The 15,285-nt window shown below is 35.0% G+C and overlaps 2 protein-coding genes across 3 annotated transcripts; both read right to left on the bottom strand.

Moving 5' to 3' along the window:
* Positions 1-846: 846 nt before the first annotated feature.
* On the bottom strand, positions 847-1,923 carry LOC109426283 (3-oxoacyl-[acyl-carrier-protein] reductase FabG). Its single transcript, XM_029858093.2, has 2 exons — positions 1,267-1,923; positions 847-1,202 (listed from the first exon to the last, which is right to left on the bottom strand). The coding sequence occupies exons 1-2, from the start codon at positions 1,817-1,819 to the stop codon at positions 985-987; spliced, it is 771 nt and encodes a 256-aa protein (XP_029713953.1). The 5' UTR covers positions 1,820-1,923; the 3' UTR covers positions 847-984.
* A 3,705-nt stretch (positions 1,924-5,628) lies between these two features.
* LOC115258092 (uncharacterized) lies at positions 5,629-7,455 on the bottom strand. Of its 2 annotated transcripts, none has more exons than XM_062859525.1 (3): positions 7,299-7,455; positions 6,948-7,236; positions 5,629-6,091 (listed from the first exon to the last, which is right to left on the bottom strand). In XM_062859525.1, exons 1-3 carry the CDS (start codon positions 7,309-7,311, stop codon positions 5,809-5,811), a joined length of 585 nt encoding a protein of 194 aa, XP_062715509.1. In that variant the 5' UTR covers positions 7,312-7,455; the 3' UTR covers positions 5,629-5,808. The 2 variants fall into 2 exon arrangements, with proteins under 2 accessions (XP_062715509.1, XP_029713968.1); XM_029858108.2 differs by having other exon boundaries at positions 7,296-7,455.
* Positions 7,456-15,285: the final 7,830 nt, after the last annotated feature.

Genomic DNA, 15,285 nt, shown 5'->3' on the forward strand with positions numbered 1-15,285 from the left:
CATTGGGTGGATTGTCGCAACAAATACAGGTTGCGACATTGTCATTATTGTCGCGCGATGGTTGAATGTTGATTCACTGTTAACGAGCGTTGAGCTTTTACTTAAAACCGTCACCCCATCGACAAAGTTAGCTTGCAACACTTTACAGTCGTTAACCATCTAATACCTAACCCCGCCTTTAGACGGAGTATAGTTTGAGCATTTTTGTATTTTTTCATTCCTGTGCGATCAACACTTATATTTTTAGCTGATATTTAGGACTGTTCTGTATATATAACAATAGTTTTTGGTGTCCTTTGAAGCATATTTATATTTTTTTAAATCACTGAAAAATTGATGATTCGGTCACCTTTCAGATGTCATTGTTTCTTTTGTATTAAATCGCAACAATTAACATATTTTAGATTTTCCCCCATTCTAGTAAAAGGGTTAAGGCAAAGAATAAAAATAGAAAGAATGGCCTCTCTTGTCTTTTTCTATGTAAACGTCAAGCGACAAGAAAAGTGGCGCTCTATGCGGTTCAAGGTGGAAGCTCTATGTAACAGTGTTCGTTATTTATCATAAGAGGAGGTGGTGTACGTATGTTTTGGTATCCGCATACAATCAGTAACGCACACTACAGCATGAAGCAAAATCTTTTCGCTCTAAAAAATTGGTATCCAAATAGGTTTCCAGGAAAAATATAAGAGTGTAGGGATGTTCAAAAAAAAATAGAAAATCAAAATCTAATACTCGCAAATTGCGAATTAAACAGAATCATCTTACAAAACATGTTTAAATCGATTTCAGATGTCCCAAATGCAATATTTGAATCAATTATTTGCCTCCAGGTTGGGTTAGATAGACTTTTGTAATTTCTCGACTTGTTTATCCATTTATTTATTTTTCATTTTGTTGTTTTGTGTTGACTTTGATTAATTTACATATGTTTAATAAAATTGAACTCTTTGTATACTTCTTCTCTGACGAGATTTTAAGGTTGAATTATCGTGGACACATCACGTTTTTTCCACCATCCACACAGAGACACGTTCCCGTAACAAAACTAGCGGTATCCCCAGCAAGAAAAGCGATGGCCGCAGCGACTTCCGACGCTTTGCCCACTCGACCCATGGCATGCGTCTGCTCGCTATGCTTCAAATATGCAGCATATTCCTCGGGGTTCATACCGAGCCGGTTATGGAAATCCGTTACGATGACCGCTGAAAAATGCTTCAATTATTTGCTGATCTTACCAGATCAATCAAAGTAGACTAAAACATATACCTGGATTAACTGAGTTCACTCTAACCTGCTTAGGCGCAAGTTCCAGGGCAACGCATCTTGTAAATTGATCCAAGGCTGCCTTGGAAACGCAGTAGGCCAAAACGTTCGGGAATGATCTAGTTCCGGCAACGCTCGATACATTCACTATGTTGCCTTTGGTCTTGATAAGATAGGGCACCGCCAGCATCGTCAGGTGATACACGCCCCGCACGTTGGTGTTCATTATATCATCGTACTGCTCCAGACTGGTATTTTCGATGCTTCCCGGCAGTCCTTTGCCTGCGTTGTTCACAAGAACGTCCAATTTACCGAACTTCTTGATCGTCTCGTCAATCACTCGACTGTTGTCCTCGGGTTTCGTCACATCGGCCACCAGAAGAAAGGGCTTCTCTTTGCCCACAGCTTCGCATTCCGATCCAACTTTGTTGAGATTTTCTTCATTCCTACCGGTCAAAACGACCGTAGCCCCCAACTCGGTTAGGTGCTTGGCGGTGGCCGCACCGATTCCACTGCTAGCCCCAGTGATGAGCACAACCTTACCGGAAAAGTCCATTGCCAAATGGTTGAATGATGCGACTGACTGAATGACTGGAAGCGGAATCTGAACGATTCACTTGCAAGCGTTTCGCTTGAGCCGCAATTATCTATCGTTTGCGTTGTGCAAGATAAATATAGCTACATAATATGTGATCATTATTTATTGATGTCGCCAAACAGCCCATCTGTGTGTGGGTGGGTAGCAGATATCTACAAGATGGGCAATGAAGGGGACCTATAAGGCAGCGTCCATTTATTACGTAACGCTAAAATCTACAATTTTCGACCCCCCCTCCCCCCTCCGTAACGCTTTTTTGTATGAAAATCCTGAATTTTTTGTATGGACCGTAACGCTTGTTCGTACTCCCCCCCTCCCCCTAGAGCGTTACGTAATTTGTGGATGGCGCCTAAGTAAGTTATAGGAAGTACCACTTCAGGTATTTGTAAGTACGAATATTAGGTATCTGTTTACCGCAACCTTTATCGATTTCCATGATTGCAAGAGATTGATATATACAGGGTGTTAGGTTCCTGAGTGCAAACTTTTTAAAGGCTGATAGAGGACCATAAATGGTGAAAAAATATTGTTCTACGCATATGGTCAAATCTCAACCGTTACGTAGTTATTGAACTCCCCATGTTTTTGACTCTTATTACTGGCTATAACTTTAAAATGGTCAAATTTATCGCAGTTTTTTATCCTTATTCGAAAGATTTTTGAATTTTCTATCAAATGGCACCTTTGAACCGATTGGTTTAGTTAAATAACAACGTTTTTTAGAGTAAATAGCTCAAAATTACTGTGTTTTAATTTGTTTTTGCCAATTATCTTTGAAAAATGCGTAATAATTTAAAATTCTTTCTTTGACAAAGTTGTGGTCCCTGTTTCACTCTACAATTCGTTCTTTGACATCAAACTTCTATCTCTTATCGTTTTCTTGCAATTTCGATTTAAACGTCGCATTTCCGATCATAAATTTGCAATCCTCATTGTAAGCACTTTTTTGCGCACTGTGCGCACATTTAAATCAAAATTGCAAGAAAACGATAAGAGTTAGAAGTTTGACGTCAAATAACGAATTGTAGAGTGGAACAGGGGCCACAACTTTGCCAAAGAAAGAGTTTTAATTCATTACGCATGTTTCAAAGATAATTGACATAAACAAATTAAAACACTCTATATTTTTAGCTATTTTGCTCTAGAAAACTTTGTTATTTAACTAAACCAATCGACTCAAAAATGCCATTTGATAGAAAATTCGATAATCGTTCGAGTAAGGGTAAAAAAACTGCGATAAGTTTGGCCATTTTAAAGTTGTAGCCAGTTAAGGGAAAAAAGGTAAAAAACATGGGGAATTCAGATTTGACCATATGCGTAGACCTTTTTTTTTACCATTTATGGTCCTCTATCACCCTTTAAAAAGTTTGCACCCAGGAACCTAACACCCTGTATATACAGGGGATAGACAAAATGATCGGGACAGGCAAAATTTTCACTTTTTAAAAAATGTTCAACTAGCTGTAACTTTCCGAAAAGTGCATCAAATATTCTCAAAATTTTACTGTAAGTTCATCAACTAGTTGTGTATCAGTGGTCCAAATTTGGAAAAGATCGGGCCATTCTCCACGAAGTTATAAAGATTCTTGAAAAAGGTAAAATTATCCGATAGCCAACTTTGAGCTGTTATATCTTCGGATTCAATGAACCGATTGCAATGAAATTTTGATCATTCATGACTTATATAATAAACTCTGAAAACATTTTACTTAAGTTAAAAATTTTACTAAGGGAAAAAGTTGTAGCAATTTTATTTTTTTCACGATTTTTTGAAAAGTTGGTCTATTTTTAATATGCATTTTACTACTTCAAGCATAATTTTTTAAATCGACGTATCTAACTTTTTCACTGATCTGAGTAAATTCATGGTCAATGAAGACGACCATTTCACTAATATAGTATTTTATAAAAAGACTTCTCATAAGTTTTTTCGTACTTAACATCACCAGGGATAGAGCACGCAAGAAACAAAACCTACTCATTCCATATCATTTTTACAATGAATTTTGATAAAAAATACACATACACCGGGTTGGTTAGAGATACGTCATGCCAGATACGTCGCTTTTGTATGGTGCCAGTTTGGTGTATCTGTTACTTTTGATTTTGGCTAGATACGTCGTTTGGTTTTCTCATATATCAAAACGGTGTATCTATCAGTGAAGTTGTAAACATCAAAATAGTTAGATACGTCGTTTTGAATAATATGCTTAGTTAAACAAATTAAGCAATGAATCATCAAACAGTGATGTGGATTCTTCAATTTGCTTTATGAATCATGCATGCAGCAGTAAACCCGGATTTGTTTACATTCTCGAGTTACATCGGATTGAAAAGTTATGCTTGTCTTCTTCAATTTATTGGCGCCTATATTGTTACTTTCCTTCAAAACACATTTATATATGTCAATTAGAGGGATATTAAATGAACTATAATTTGCATCTTGAATTTTGAAACGATGTTGAAGTTTTGGATAATTTAGTGTTTTATTAGAAAAATAATCTAATCGTTATAATTTTCTTCCATGTTGAACATTCTAAGTTAAGTCAAAGGTTTTTCATAGCTCATGATATAGGTCATAAATGGTCAAAATTTCATTGCATTCGGTTCATTGAATCCGGAGATGTAACAGCTCAAAGTTGGCTCTCGGATAATTTTACCTTTTTCAAGAATCTTTATAACTTCGTGGAGAATGGCCCTCTCTTTTTTAAAATTGGACAACTGATACACAACTAGTTGATGAGTTCACAGTAAAAACTTGAGAATATTTGATGCACTTTTTGAAAAGTTACAGCTAGTTGAACATGTTTTGAAAAGTGAAAATTTTTCCTGTTCCGATCATTTTGTCTATCCCCTGTATATATTGTATTATGTTCATAATATACTAGAACTGTTTCACAATGCATGCAGTTATTCTACCTGCAAAACCTGGAATTATCAGGAAATTCTATTTCACCTAGAAAAATTCTGGAATTCTTAGGGAATGTGAAGAATTTGAATTGAAGATCATCATTGTTGTGTTTGTTTAGGTTCTGTAACAGCAGCCTTATCCATTTATAATGTTCAGTTTAACAATAGTAGTTTACGCAACAAGGTGCAGAATGAAGATTTTTACAGCACAAGTCGTACATTTATTCAACGAGGCTTGCCGAGTTGGATAATTACGACGAGTGCTGTAAAAATCGAGTTCTGCACCGAGTTGCGTACAACGTTTTTTGCAAGTTCATAAATTACCGCTTGAGGGAAGTTTCAAACAAAACTTTTTCATCAAACTGCATACTGATGTTCATAGACATGATTAAGAAAATCTGATCATAGCAGGTTATACTATGCAGTTGTCACAATTTTTCAAAACTGCATCCAGAAAGCATCAAGAAGTTGATCAAAATTGAAAACAGTGCTGTAATGGTTTATTACGCAACGCAAATCAGTGCTGTAATGAACCATTACAGCACTGTTAATTTCGTGTGGGAAAGTAGGCGTTTTCCTTTCAGATTTGCGTGAGGTAAACCAGCCTATTACGATGAGAAATTGCAAAAATTATTTTACCTAGTTACCTTGTACCAATACTAATCAATAATAACATTCCTTGAAAATATTCTGATGGAAATTACAGAAATTACGCAACAGCGTAGAAAAATATGTCGTTTTAAGAACCCCCCCCCCCTTCCTCACTCCAAAACTAATTATTGGACTTCACATCGCAGCTTAGATTCAGAATCGGAATTTGTGACAACTCAGAACGCAATCATGTATATTTTTGTCTTAGGGCACGTTTATTGTTTTTCAAGTAGATTCACTCACATGATGTAATTTTGGATTTTTAGTTGTTATCAGTTAACATACAATAATTAAAAAGCTAACACCAGGTTAGCACAAAACAAAACTTAAGGTCAATCTTTAAAATTTCTACCACACATACATACACATACTCAGCAATCACACGTTCACAGTCCGGCATTGTACTCTGCCACCTTGCCCAGAATCAGCTCGATGTCCCGCTGGCAATCGATACCGATGTCGTGCAGGTCCTTCTCCGACAGGGTGAGAAACACCTCGAAGTTGATTTCCTCATCGTTGAAAATGCCAATGTACTTGGCCAGGTTCAGATCGCGCAGAATGTTGCCAACCGAGATGCGGTGCTCTAGTTCACGCTTGGCCAGGGGCGTTCCGATCATGTACGGCACTTTGCGCTTCTCCGGACCGGGGATGGTCTTGTTATTGTACGTTCTAAAAGGTATATAGGAGAATGATTCGGATCATGACATGTTGCACAACAACAACAGAAGGGCTTTTCTGAACAAATCCTTAAAATAGTTTGTTTGAATAAACAAACACAAAATCGGAATACAATCACCAAAAAAAATCAATAAAAATAATCACAAAAGAAGGCTTTTGCAGAAATTCAGCATCGAAATTCAACAATAAATTTCTCCAATGATCCCTGCAATGTATGCTATCACATAGGGTGCAAGTACCGGTTTTGGCCGGTCTAAGGAAAAACATTTTTATAAAAATAGTCAATAACCCTATGAAAACTACCAATGCGTCAAATGAAAGGTTTCAATCTATTTTTTAAGGAAAAATACAGAAATCAAGCTAATGCTTGTTTTTTCTTGCATTAAAAGTTGCTCTGGCCAAAATACTGGCCTAAATAGAAGCAGAGCATCAGTTTTGGCCATATTCTTAACTTTGGTTTCTATGTTGGCCAATCACATGTATTTCTTATGGAAGTGGCCAAACTAGAAGCACTCTAGCCAAAATAAATACATGGGAGCTGACTTTTTAGGGAAAATTATTTGCTTCTTCCATTTTTTACTAAAAATCTATGAATTTCACAGCTGTAATCATCATATTATGTTGGGTTCTACTCGTAAAAAAAATATTCCAATTTGTATCGCAACAGGCTGAATAACACACTATGGCCAAAACACCAGACTGGCCATAACTGATGCTTCTACCCTATCCAAAACGTATTATTTTTTGAGCCATTCTAGCCATTACTACCTAAAATGCTGATGTTCTCAAAGATGGTCGGTACTGAGTATGTGGTAACACATATTTTTTATAGAAAAACTATACTTACCCCTTCCCCGGACGCCGAACCGTATCGTCCTTTTGCCACTTGGCAGCCCGCGATTGTTTCACCTCCGGAGTGTTAATGCTGGCCGGGATGCGGAAGGTGGTGCCCACCTCGATCATAGCGATCGGCGATATGTCCGGCGATCTGAAGTTCACAATGGGCGAAAAGCTGCGCTTGCGATTGTTGGAGTTTTTGGGCTGTTTGTATGCCTCGAAGGATATGTCTTCTGCCGCTTCTAGGAGCGATATGTTTATTTGCGGAGAAGGAACGCACGCGGAAACCGACGTGGATGCTGTAAGGGTTTTGAAAGGTTCAATGTGGTAAAAATACGGAAATTGTCATATGGCTTACCACGATTACGAGACATTTTTAGAAATATTTTACACTTTTTTAATGCTATATAAAGCACCAATCTAGTTTGTGTTCACGTCGATATTGATTGAATATGAATGCCTTATAGAACAATAGTGCAAGAAGAACCAGCAGCACCCTGATGCTATAATTTTCCTTCTATTGTGTGAAAAAATTAGGGTGTGGTATCCAGAGCTGATCAACGTAAAATAAAACACAATGACGGGTAGTATAGTGCCTGTAACTGTGTATCATTCCCATATGTCTATCGGGAGAAATTAGTAGGTACAAATGTGCTGTTCGTACATGTTCAAGTGGACTGAGCATCTTATTTGAAAATTTCTCAAACTTCTCTACTGAAGGTACAGTATGTAATGACCCGTTTTTATCAAACCAACCCTATCTCTAGTGAAAAACAAAGTCGGTGATAAAATCGAGATTTTTTTTCCCATATTTAAAATTTATCATGAATTAAAAACTAATTTTAAGCTTAGTAATGAAAGTCTTTTGTTTAACAAACTTTTTTGTCATGGTTCATTAAAAACGTCCCGCAAAAAAATGCAAATCTCAGCTTCTCTCCCTCTTCTCAGACTTTTGGTAAAGGGTTCATGCAAAAACGGCTACGCTCAAAAATGCGTTGGTCCTGCACATTTTTAGTAAATATCCATGCCGCACATATAGAATGTTGTTTTAAATCAGCTCGTGCACTCACATGTGCATTAGGCTGCGGCTTATTTTTCAAAAGTTGTTGAAACCCGGAATTTCGTTTTTCGAAGTTCTTTTGGATTCTATAGTAGGCATTGGTGAATAAGTCTAAAACAACGTAGGCACTGACTTAAGCTAATGACAAGGACTTATGACTATTACCCAATAAACCGTTGAAAAGAGAACAACTGTGTATCATTGCCTCCTACAACGTCAGAAGTGGGATTACCGCCGAAATGGATCATCAGAGATTTGGACTGGACCGTGGAACACCCAGATCAGCGAAATTCAATCTAGGGATTGGAGATCAAGCAATTCAAAAGGTAGCTTCAAGTCGGTTCATCATACAAAAGTCAGGGAATGGAAAGTTCGCACATTATCCAGAAGCACGTCAAGCCCAAGCGGAAGCCGTTCTCGGGGATGGATTTCTCGCGCAGCATGAACAAGCTTCAAGAATCCGATCATCAGAATATGTAACGAGGACATCTTTTCAAGAAACAAATTTTTCAAATCAACAACCCCTTTGAAATTGGTGAAATTGGTGATGAAAACCACACTTTTGCAAACACAAAATTTTCAAACAAATTACATCAAGATGAGCTGTCAGCAATACTTCCAACGTTTTCTGGTAATTATCATGAAGATGTAAACCATTTTTTGAAGATATTGAACAATACGAAACAAGTTTTACAAGTGAATGAATTCACCATGAAATTGGTTTTAATCAAGCAATTGAAACAAAAGGCACAAACCTGGCTATTTTCAAAAGCGGATTTCATGCTCAAAAGTTATCAAGATTTATGTCAAGAATTACAAGCCATTTTCGATGTCAGCAATGTATACCAATTAAGAACTCAACTTGCGAAAAGGACCTGGTCAGGACGAGAAAATTTTGAAGAATACTATCAGTCAAAAAGAATTTTTGCGCAAAAACTCAACTTACCGGAGGAAGAATTCGTGCAATATCTCGTTGAGGGAATCGAAGATCAAACACTACGTAATCAGGCCCGAATCCGAAATTTCAAAAACGTGAACGACGTGATTCAAGCATTCCGTTTGATACAATTGGATCCTGTGCCATTTAGGAGAAAGATGTCGCTTTGTTATTCGTGCAGTCAACCCGGACATTTTGCGGCAGAATGCAGATTCATCAACAATCATCTGAAAGATAGAAGCCTCGAAAGGAAAAATGTATCACCACCAACGCAAAAGCTATCCGACAAGACTGTAAACGTTTTAGAGGACCAAGATTCGAAACAAAAGGACGAACAAGTAAAATGTGACGGTATAGTAAACTTTAGATTTTTATACAGTACTACACATTTAAAGGCACTCTTTGACACGGGAAGCCCAATCTCACTGATACGCCGAGGTTTGATCGATGGAAAACATATTAAAATAATAGATCAATCCAAAACTTACCAGGGTATCGGTGGGAGTAAGCTTAAAGTTTTAGGATTATTCACCACCAAAATTCTTATACAAAACATTATTTTTAACATTGATTTTCATGTAGTTCCGGATAATGTACTTAACCTCATTGATGCAATAATTGGACGAGACATTATCATGCAACCTGGTGTTCGTACAATAATTGAAAACAATATTAGAATTTCAACAGTTTGTCAAAACCCTTTGAAATTTGAAAACCCTGGAAATGATGCATTTCAAAAAAGTTTATTCAGTATTAGTTCTAATATTCTTGAAAACATGAAAGTAGGCAATATTCCTAAAGATCAGTTGGCAATTTTTTCAGAAATTTTTCGAGCTAAATATCTTGAATTTTCTAAACCATCTAAACCAAAAACCGATTATGAAATGGAAATCAATTTGAAAAAAGGAGAACCATTCCATTTTAAACCTCGAAGGTTGTCATTCGATCAAAAACGTAAAGTTGATTCAAAAATTAAAGAACTCTTAGATTTAGGTATTATCAAAGAAAGTAATTCACCTTTTGCTAGTCCGATAGTTTTGATTCCAAAGAAAAATGATGATTTCAGGCTTTGTGTTGATTATAGGAAGTTAAATAAGGATACTGTAAGAGACAATTTTCCGCTACCTGTCATAGAAGATTTGTTTGATAATCTCAAAGATAAATCGTATTTTTCTATTCTCGACCTAAAGTCTGGTTTTCATCAAATTAAAATTTCCTCAAAATGTACTAAATATACTTCCTTTGTAACACCTAATGGCCAGTATGAATATCTTAGGGTCCCTTTTGGATTATGCAACGCACCTGCGGTGTTTCAACGTTTTATTAACAACATTTTTGAAAAATTAATTAAGGAAGGTAAATTATGTGTTTATTTGGATGACATTTTGATTGCAACTAAAACAATTAAAGAACATTTTGAAGTTTTGAAACAAGTGCTAGAAATACTGAGTCAAAACTTATTAGAAATCAATTTAGAGAAATGCAAATTTTTATTTGATGAGATCGATTATCTTGGATATACAATTAATAATAAGGGCCGTAAACCTAATAATTGTCATATAGAAAATGTCAAAAATTTTCCTATTCCTCAAAATTGCAAGGATGTTCATAGATTTCTAGGACTGATGAGTTATTTCCGGAAGTTTATTCAAAATTTTGCTGTCATTGCTAGACCTCTATACAACCTGCTCCAAAAAGATGTAGTATTTCATTTCGAAAAAGAACAATTACAGTCATTTGAATGTTTGAAACAAAAACTAGTATCAGCTCCAATTTTAGCAATTTTCGATCCTCACGCTGAAACTGAGCTTCATTGTGATGCCAGCTCGTATGGCTTTGGCGCGATATTATTACAAAAACAGTCTGATAAAAAATTTCACCCAGTAAGCTTCTTCAGCAAAAAGACTGATGAATTTGAATCAAAACTTCATAGCTTCGAATTAGAAACTCTAGCAGTAATTCATGCAATCAAACGTTTCCATTTTTATTTGGCAGGAAAAAAGTTTAAAATATTTACTGACTGTAATGCACTTGTGCAAACATTGAGAAAAAAAGAAATAAATCCAAAAATTAATCGCTGGGCCTTATTTTTAGAAAATTATAACTTTGAATTAGACTATAGAAAGGAAGAAAAAATGAAGCATGTTGATGCGCTTAGTCGGTTGCATATGAGTAAGAAAAATACCAGTTTTCAACCAAAGAATAAAGAATTAGAAAATACAATAGCTATACTGAATGAATCGGAAATACAGAGGAATATAATTTTGGCGCAAGAGCAGGACTCAAAATTAGTAGATATAAAGCAACGCTTAGAAACAGGTACATTTCCAAATTTTGTACTACTGGATGGAATTTTATTTAGGAAAGACAATGGACAAAATCTATTAGTTGTTCCAAGAAGTATGATCGATAATATTCTGAGAATGTGTCACGATAACTGTGGACATGTGGGAACTGAAAAAACAATAGCTGAAATTAAAAAAAACTGTATTGGTTTTCTTGTATGAGGAAATATGTCAAGAAACATGTCAAGAACTGTTTGTCATGTATTTTCTACAATCCTGTAGGCAAAAAAGGGGGATTTTTGAAAATAATTGAAAAGGGAAATATTCCGTTCAATACCATACATTTAGATCATTATGGGCCAATTACATTGCAGTCAAGTGGCAGATTTAAGTACATTTTGGTTATGATTGATGCGTTCACTAAATTTACAAAAATTTTTCCAACTAGGACAACTAATTCAGATGAAATTATAGGTCACTTAAAAAATTACATGAATTTCTACAGTAAACCGGACAGAGTTATAACTGATTGTGGTACCGGGTTTACATCTAAAAAGTTTGAAGATTTTATGAATATAAATAATATTGAGCATATAAAAACAGCAGTTCGCACCCCACAGGCTAATGGTCAAGTTGAAAGAATTAACAAAACCCTGACACCTATGCTTGCAAAAATATGTAATGATACTAACAATGAATGGGATAAAGTGTTGCCTAAAGTAGAATTTGTTTTCAACAACACTTTAAATAAATCAATTTGTAACTATCCAAGTGTTTTACTTTTTGGTCGATTGCAAAGCAGTATTCAGAATGAAAATTATAATTTAGAATCATTTGTTCGAAACAGACAACCATCGAGAGACGCCCAAAATCTAGTCGAAATTAGAGAAAAAGCACAGCAAAACAATTTAAAAATGCAAAACTATAATAAGAACATTACAGATAAGAAAAGACTTATTGTCAGTGATTATAAAGAAGGTGATTTTGTTGTTCTTAAAACTATTGATTCGCATAAACTATCACCAAAATTCAAAGGTCCATATAAAATTTCAAAAATATTGCCAAACGATCGATATGTTGTGGTTGATATTGAAGGATTTCAAATTTCAAATGTGCCTTTTAACGCGGTATGCTCGCCACAGAATATGCGGAAATGGTTAAATGATAATGATTCGACTGTTAATTGTCTCGATGAGGACATCGAGATTGTCAGGATGGCCGAGATATAGTAGGCATTGGTGAATAAGTCTAAAACAACGTAGGCACTGACTTAAGCTAATGACAAGGACTTATGATTATTACCCAATAAACCGTTGAAAAGAGAACAACTGTGTATCATTGCCTCCTACAGATTCAAATAATGCAAAAAGAGAAACCTCTGAGTTTAAGCCAAAAATATTGAGATTTAGATGTCGCGCAATCGCTTTAAAGTCGAATTTTCGAGTAATAAAAAGGTGTTTTCACTTCAAGTGCCATAACTTTCTCAATTTTCAACCGATTTTCAATCTCTTTTTATGAATTTCTCACAAATTAAATTTTGAATAAACTCGTAGAACATCATTTTTTTCCAAAGTCACGCAAAATATGAGTTTTTGTAGATTTAATTCATTTTTTTCTTCTTTTTACAAATTTTTTTAACTCTTGCGTCCTATAACTTTTTAACCGTTTGACCAATTTTAAATTTTTTAGCTTGCTTTTGTAGATATTTTTGTTGCCTAAGAATGCTGTGAATAAACTGTACCTTTAAAAAACGTTTCATAATAGATAAATACCAAAAACCGTTCAGATACACACATTTTATTGGAAAAATCAGAATGTTGGCAAAATTTTAGTAATTTTAATGCTTAGTTTCGGGCTCAAAGTGAAAAAAAATATTCTCAATAATCATATGGAAGCCTTAAACTTCAAAATGCGAGAAAAAAAATTGAAAAAAAAATCCTCCAATGTGTTCCATATCCCTAAATATGAGGCTAAGTATCTGGTTTGGAGTAAAAAAATGCGAATAATCGTCAAAAACTCTAATTTTACATGAAAAAATCAAGTTTTAAGGCATATTTTGGAAGTTTTTGGTGAAAAGTATCATAAAAATGACTACTTAGATAAAAAGCTTGTCTAGGACAAAGATAGGCAACAAAAATATCTACAAATGCAAACTAAAAAATTTAAAATTGGTCAAACGGTTAAAAAGGACTCTAAAGTTATTTTTTTTTGTAAAAAGAAGAAAAAAATGAATTAAATCTTCAAAAACTCATATTTTGCGTGACTTTGATGTTCTACTAGTTTATTCGAAATTTAATTTGTGAGAAATTCATAAAAAGAGATTAAAAATCGGTTGAAAATTGAGAAAGTTATGGCACTTGAAGTGAAAACACCTTTTTATTACTCGAAAATTCGACTTTGAAGCGATTGCGCGACCTCTAAATCTCAATATTTTTGGCTTATACTCAGAGGTTTCTCTTTTTGCGTCATTTGAATCCAAAAGAGCTTACGAATTCCAGGTATCAACAACTTTTGAAAAATAAGCCGCATCCTAATGTGCATGTATCTTGCAATAATTTCGATATGGCACCCTCACTCGGTTTATAAATCACCTTCAAAAACCGAAAAATATTGATATTTTGCAAACATGTGAGCGTACGAGCAATTTTAAAAATCGTGCGTTTGCAATACATTCTCTGTGCGGCTTGGATGTTCAGGGTGGCCACAGACTCGGGGAATTCGGGAAAAAGTCAGGAATCGAAAGTCATCGGGAAATATGCGGGAATAAGTCGGGAATTTTGTTCATGATCGGAATTTTTTAAAATGATGTGTAACGCCTCCAGAATGTAAACTCAAACCAAGATTTAGCACTTGACTCACTTCAAATCCACACAGTTTTCGGAATCCTCTCGCAGGGATTTCAAAATATAAATTATGCAGATGAGCATTGCTTTCTGAATTACTAGTGATTTCTTGTTTGATAGAGATTTTGCGGGTGACAGTTTTCTATTGTCCGAATGCTCGTATCAACAATTAGACCTTAAATTTGGGCACAGCCATACTTTAAATCACAATTTTTAAAAATTAAGTTTTGAACGACTAAAACGTGAAAAAAGTATCGCAAAAAATAATGTTGGTACACTGAAACCTCCATTTAAGTCGATGCATGGCTGATCGAAAATAATTTTTACCGTGCCGGCAATGACTAAACTATACAGTTTTATATTTTTTGACAAATCTTCTTTGTCATGCGAAATGTTAAAAAATATAAAAGTCTATAGTTTTGTCATTGCTTGCACGGTAAAAAATATTTTCGATCAGCCATGCATCGACTTAAATGGAGGTTTCAGTGTAGTCAAATTTTGAGATTTTATCAGAAATGCCATTAAATACTTGTCCAACATTTTCTTAGAAAATTTTTGGCTTGTTACTTGGTACAAATGGAGAAATTAGTGACATAATTTTAGAGTTTATATTCAGATTGTTTCTGTTGTAGTTCCTTGTAGTAGTTAAGATTTTTTTCCGAAATATCTGGCTGAGCTTTGGAACAGTTTTTAATAACTGTTTTCATTGAAACTTTTTTAAATAATTCCTTACTAGCGATAATGAAGGATTTCCTGAAATCATTGCATTGTAGGAGTTTTTAACGATGTTTCTAGAAATTTCAGAATGAGTTCATAGAAAAGCTCCCTGTAATCACCAAAGCTATCATACTAACAATTTCGTATAGTAGCAATTTAATTGTTTTTTGGAATAATTACTAAAAGCATTTATAATTCAGTCGTCTCTGAAGAGTTTCTGGTGATTTTTTTATGGAATTATGAATTGGTGACGAAATACTGGGAGAAATTCATGAAGTGCTTTCTGTGTAACGATTTGTAGAATTATTGGATCAATTTATGAATAAATACCTAGAATCCTTGCAAATACTGACATTAAAATGGAAGCAAAATTGCAAGTTGGAAACTAGAAGACAAGATTCTCTAGATTTTCTATGAAATCTTTCAATGTATGGCCTGCCTACCGAAGGAATTCTTGGTTTTACCAATGGAAAACATGCAAAGCTTCTTGCATGAATTCCTTAGGA

The sequence above is a fragment of the Aedes albopictus genome, chromosome 3 (genome assembly GCF_035046485.1).
Source record: "Aedes albopictus strain Foshan chromosome 3, AalbF5, whole genome shotgun sequence".
Classification (NCBI taxonomy): Eukaryota; Metazoa; Arthropoda; class Insecta; order Diptera; family Culicidae; genus Aedes; species Aedes albopictus.

Excerpts from the sequence above, each read along its gene's own strand:
- LOC115258092 (XM_029858108.2), bottom strand. Across the intron at positions 6,092-6,947 it reads GTTCGGCGTCCGGGGAAGGG|AACGTACAATAACAAGACCA; the intron begins GTAAGTATAGTT and ends TATACCTTTTAG.
- LOC109426283 (XM_029858093.2), bottom strand. The coding sequence starts at position 1,819 with ATGGACTTTTCCGGTAAGGTTGTGCTCATCACTGGGGCTAGCAGTGGA. Across the intron at positions 1,203-1,266 it reads AGTGAACTCAGTTAATCCAG|CGGTCATCGTAACGGATTTC; the intron begins GTATATGTTTTA and ends AGCATTTTTCAG.